The sequence below is a fragment of the Silene latifolia genome, chromosome 9, assembly GCF_048544455.1.
Source record: "Silene latifolia isolate original U9 population chromosome 9, ASM4854445v1, whole genome shotgun sequence".
Taxonomy (NCBI): domain Eukaryota; kingdom Viridiplantae; phylum Streptophyta; class Magnoliopsida; order Caryophyllales; family Caryophyllaceae; genus Silene; species Silene latifolia.
The window spans coordinates 152,021,355-152,026,814 of NC_133534.1; the positions used below are offsets into that span (position 1 = coordinate 152,021,355).

The 5,460-nt window shown below is 34.7% G+C and overlaps 1 protein-coding gene across 1 annotated transcript; it reads right to left on the minus strand.

Annotated features, from left to right (window-relative positions):
• Positions 1-253: 253 nt before the first annotated feature.
• On the minus strand, positions 254-1,258 carry LOC141601762 (protein FAR1-RELATED SEQUENCE 5-like). The gene has a single exon (XM_074422064.1). The coding sequence runs from the start codon at positions 1,256-1,258 to the stop codon at positions 254-256; it is 1,005 nt and encodes a 334-aa protein (XP_074278165.1).
• Between the last annotated feature and the right edge of the window lie 4,202 nt (positions 1,259-5,460).

A 5,460-nucleotide genomic window follows, 5' to 3' on the forward strand; every position in this document is an offset into this window, starting at 1 on the left:
TGCGACACTATCCATTTCTACAAAGAATATCCATTTTCTATTCAAAAATAACAACACATTAATAGCGAGAATAGCAAAGTAGAATAACACAACAAAGAGCAGAATAGCGAGTAACACAGAATAATAGGGGAATAACAGTAGAATAAGAGGATAACATTAGAATAATAGAGAGTATTAGTCCGATTCATACCTCTTCGATTTCGATTCTTCTTCATCATTGTCATCGAAGGGGGACTTTCAAAGAAATGGAAGATTACAAGTTCTCTTTGTTGTGGTTCACCCACTTCTTGCAGTTACCGCATCTTCGCTTCCTCTTTTGTGGCTTGCTCTTGACCTTTTCTTTCGACGACCTTAATTTTTTACCACTGCCCTTATTCTTGGCCTTGTTTGGCGGTCGAAGGTCAATATCATTTGAAGCTGTGATGCCGAGAAGAGCCTCGATTTCCTGGTTTTTAGTTTTCGGTTCAATTGGTCCTGTGATGTTCTCCCTGAACTGTGTCAGGGTTTTCTGCAGTTGCTTCATCTGTTTAACCGTAGCATAACTGTCCATCACCCCGACAGTTGCATAAATCTCTGACCAAACCTTTGACATCTCAGCTTTCTTGATGTCAGCTTCATCAATGTCTTCTATCACCTTTCCATTTTCATCTCGGACAATTGGCATGTAGGATTTCTTTGTCCATCGAGCAAGGGCATAAGGGTCAGGTATCCTGTGGACCTGCCTACCATTCCACACCCACAGTATATGGCGACAGACAATGCCATGCCTCTCAAACTGCTTACATGCACATTTGCTCTCGTTAGTTTTGGTGTTAAATTCAACTCGGAAGCTCCTGTTCTTCAGTCCATCACGAACGTCATGGTACTCCACTGCCCCTACTGTTGTCAACCCCCCGACCCCCATGCTGCATATCGCATATTTGACTTCATTCTGAAAGTCCCCAAAGATACGATGTGTGTAGACAAGGGAGGCATGCATCTCTACCTTCATCGGCCCTACTTTCTCGAGCATACTATGCTCATTGGCATTATCCATCCTCCTTTGTGTATGCCTTTGCTGCTCTATTGCGGAATTATACCTCATCCAGAACTCGACGAGGGTTCCAAAGTGGCTTTCAAACCGCTTGAAATAGCTGTTTGAACTTTCGGATCTCTGGGTTGTTCGCAACAAACAACCTAGAGGCAGATCCTGAAAGTATGCCGGTATCCACTTTTGTCTGATTGCAAAGACATACTTCAACCACCGGTTGCTTTCCATACCATGGGCTTCAATAACATTTTTCGATTCTGTTCAAATTAAATCCGCTCGAGGTCGACATCCCAAACAACGGCATTTATGTCGGTCATAAATTCCGTATCATTCCGTTTGCCCTTCCCACTTTCTCCGGCATTTTCTGCATGATATGCCACATGCGATGCTTGTGCACGTAATGGTTGAAGACATTTGGGCAGGCTTTTTTAATTCCAGGGCACTCGGTCCGTAATTACACATTGAGGTTGCTGCTGCCCCATTGCTTCGAGGAATTTTTTAAAAATCCACTCAAATGAATGCTGACTCTCGAAGTCAAGTAACCCAGCTGCAAAAGTTACCGCCTTCTAGTTGTGGTCTACTCCGGTGAAGGGAGTAAACACCATGAAATATTTGTTTGTCCCATAAGTAGGGTCAAACGAGATCGTGTCTCCATATAACTTGTAGTTGTTTATCCCTTCCTTATCAGCCCAAATAACCTTCGTCAAGCATTTGTTCTCATCCCGATCATAAGCAAAATAGAACCCCTTTGTTTCACCAAAGATTTTGAAATGCCCAATGAACATACTAGCATCCTTATCCCCAATGTAACACTTGATATTTCGTTTGAAGTTTTTGAAGTCTAGCAAAGTGGCACCGATATTCTCATAACCATTTGAGTATTCCTTGAGAATTCTGAAGCTCAATGTTGGACCTATGTTGAGCTTAGTATGATCAATAATGGTCCTCTTAATGTAGTCATGGACGTCCCTTGAGAGCTTCTAGAACTCCCTGTTTTTGACAGAGTAAAGAGAGTGATTGTGAACGTCTACAAAGACATCCACAATATACCCAAATGGTCTGTCAGTCTGTTTTTCCCCAGTTCTCAACCTCATGTGCGCCTTGCAGCCACACCTTGTCAGAGCATGCTTCTTTGGCTGTCTAATTCGTCGCTCTTTGTTCTCTCTCGTACTCAAATTACCACTTCGTGATTTGTTGCTTCAAGTCGCAGCTTTTCTTTTCATATCCCTATACCCACCTGTCTGTTACTGACCCGGTGATTTGACGCCGCGTCCCTCTTATATTGCGCATTTGTGTACCTTCTCACATCAAATCCATGCAAGCCGTGCATATATCTTTGTAGAACCGCATCGCATCGTCCAAGGTAAGAAAGAACATGCCACGTTTAGGCGTAAAATCACTCTCAATAGTCCTTACCCACCGCTTGCTCGGTCCCCCCCGGTGTATCTTCTTTAAATGAAGAGTTGGAACAAACTCATCGTTTTCTTAAATCTGAACAGGTTGGGATGGTGTATATATTGTTATTAGAAGAATCCCCAATAGTTAAGACTGCATTGTCTTCAACAATAGACACCGTAGAAAAATCTGCGACAGTAAATTAATATAATGAGTACAGTCAGTGGACAACAAAATCACAATAACATCACAATAACAAGAGCACGGGGAGAGATCAAAATTGCGTAATGTGACAATAACAATGATGATAACAAAGTGGGGAAACAGACGACAATCAATAACATCACAATAACACTAAATGTGTTTATCTTATGCTACTCTCTTATCAGCCGTATATTTTCACGCTACAACACAATAATATCACAACAATAGTAGCATAATATCAGAATAACAGTACAATAATATCAACATGTTTCTCTACTTTTACAATAATAGTACAGTAATATCAGAATAACAGTACTCTGATTCTACTTTATTACATACAGATAATACTGTATTTATTATGTTACTCTTTTGCAAGGCATATATTTTCATGCTACTGCACAATAATAGCACAATAATATTACAATAATATCACAATAACAGTCGAATAATATAATCATGTTACTGTACTGTTACAATAATAGTGCATTAATATCAGAATAACAGTTCACTTTTTCTACTCTAATACAAGCCAGACAGTGCAATAATATCAAACTGAGAAACACATAGAAATCAATAATTGATTTATAAACACTCAGGCTAATAATAGTACATTAATATCAGAATAACAGTTCTCTTTTTCTACTCTAATACAAGCCAGACAGTACAATAATATCAGAATAACAGCTGAGAAACACATAGAAATCAATAATTTATTTATAAACAACGGCGGATAAAGAGATAAGAATCAATAGCAGTATTACATGTTTCCATATTTACTGTCGAGTTGATTTCTTCGCTAACATTGTTATTAATCTCGTTGTCCATCTTTTATACCTGAAAACAGTAAAATCAAGTATTCAATTCAATTAAAATCAACGAATTTACACTAAAAATCAACGAATTTTACATTAATTAGGTTTTTTATATTAATTCCGAAAATACGATTGAATACACTAAAAATCAACGAATTTACATTACCTGTAATTCGATTGCAGCTAAAAATCAACGATTTTGTGTAATTTTATTAGGTTTTTTATGAGATTTCTATAGTCGGCGTTCTGATTTTTTAGTTTCTCTGTTTTTGATTTGTAGAGAGATGTAGAGAGAGAGAGAGAGAATATCGTTTGAATGAAGTTTCTGTTTTATGTTTCAGCTGCTTTTGTGTTTTTCGATTTTTCCATTTTTTTTTTCTAATTTATCATTTAATCTCAGCCCTTCATTTCTTTTAATCTCAGCCCTTCATTTCCCCAACTCACTACTCACCATAAGACCCCAACTCACGAGATCCCGCCTATATATATATATATATATATATATATATATATATATATATATATATATATATATATATATATATATATATATATATATATATAGAGCAAAGTTCTTCTAAGTCCCTTTTTTTTTTTGAGTTCATAAGTCCCTCCCACAACCCTTGGATCATGCATGGTGGAAGGTTGAGATTGAAAGCAAAAAACACACTTAACACTAATTAATTCACTTCTCTCTCTAGTTTTAATAATACATTCACTAATTCATTATCATACACAATTAACACCATATTTTGTCTTATACTTCAAAGTTTATGAAAATTTTGTTAAAATTTTTCCTGTTTCGGTTTTTTTTTCGTTTTTTTTTTTCGAGACAAGTTTTCGACTGTTTCGTTTTTTTCGTTTTTTTTTTTTCGAAACAAGTTTTTGACATTTTAGGATTTTCGAGTGTAATTGTAACAGCAAAAAGTGTAATTTTAAGAAATATTTTCGAGAATTTAGCGTTTTACAAGTTTAACTTCAATTTTTTTCGAGTGATTTTAACGAATAATATTTTGAATTTTTGTCATTTTATCACAAGTTATTGAAATTTAGCATTTTACGAGTGTTATTTTAATGACAAAAAGTGTTATTTTAGTCCAGGTAAGTGTAATTTCAGTCCAATGAGATTGTTATTTTTAGTCAAGGAGAATATAATTTTAGTCCAGAAAAAGTGTAATTTTAGTCCAGAAAAGTATAATTTCAGTCCACTGAGAATGTAATTTTAGTCCATTGAGAATGTAACATTAGTCCAATGAGAATATGAGAATATTACCAAGTCCATTGAGAGTGTAACATTAGTCCAATAGAGCTAAGTGTAATTCTAACAGAAAATAGTGTAATTCTAACAACAAAAAGTGTAATTCTAACAACAAAAAGTGTAATTTTAGCCGAAAAAAGAGTTATTTTAGTCGAAAAAAGTGTAATTCTAACAACAACAAAAAGTGTAATTTTAGCCGAAAAAGTGTAATTTTAGTCGAAAAAAGTGTTATTCTAGCAGATAAAAGTGTAATTCTAACAGATAAAAGTGTAATCCTAACAACAAAAAGTGTAATTTTAGCCGAAAAAAGTGTTATTCTAGCCCAAAAAAGTATAATTTTAACAGAAAAAGTGTAATTTTAATGAGAAAAAGTGTAATTTTAGCCGAAAAAAGTGTTATTCTAGCAAAAAAAAGTATAATTTTAACAGAAAAAGTTTAATTTTAATGAAGAAAAGTGTAATTTTAAGAGAAGAAAGTGTAATTCTAACAGAAAAAAGTGTAATTCTAACAAAAAAAAGTGTAATTTTAGCCGAAAAAAGTGTTATTTTAAAAATAACCTCCAAATCTAAAGAAAATGAAAAACATAAAAATGAAATCTGAAATTTATTGTAAAAAAAGAAACGAAATAATCTGAAAAAACGAGCCAAAAAAGAAAAAAAAATACCATAAATGTACGGTGGGGGATGCGGCGAGAAAAGAAAAAAAAATACCATAAACGAGCCAAAAAAGAAAAAAAAAATACCACAACCACCATATAAATA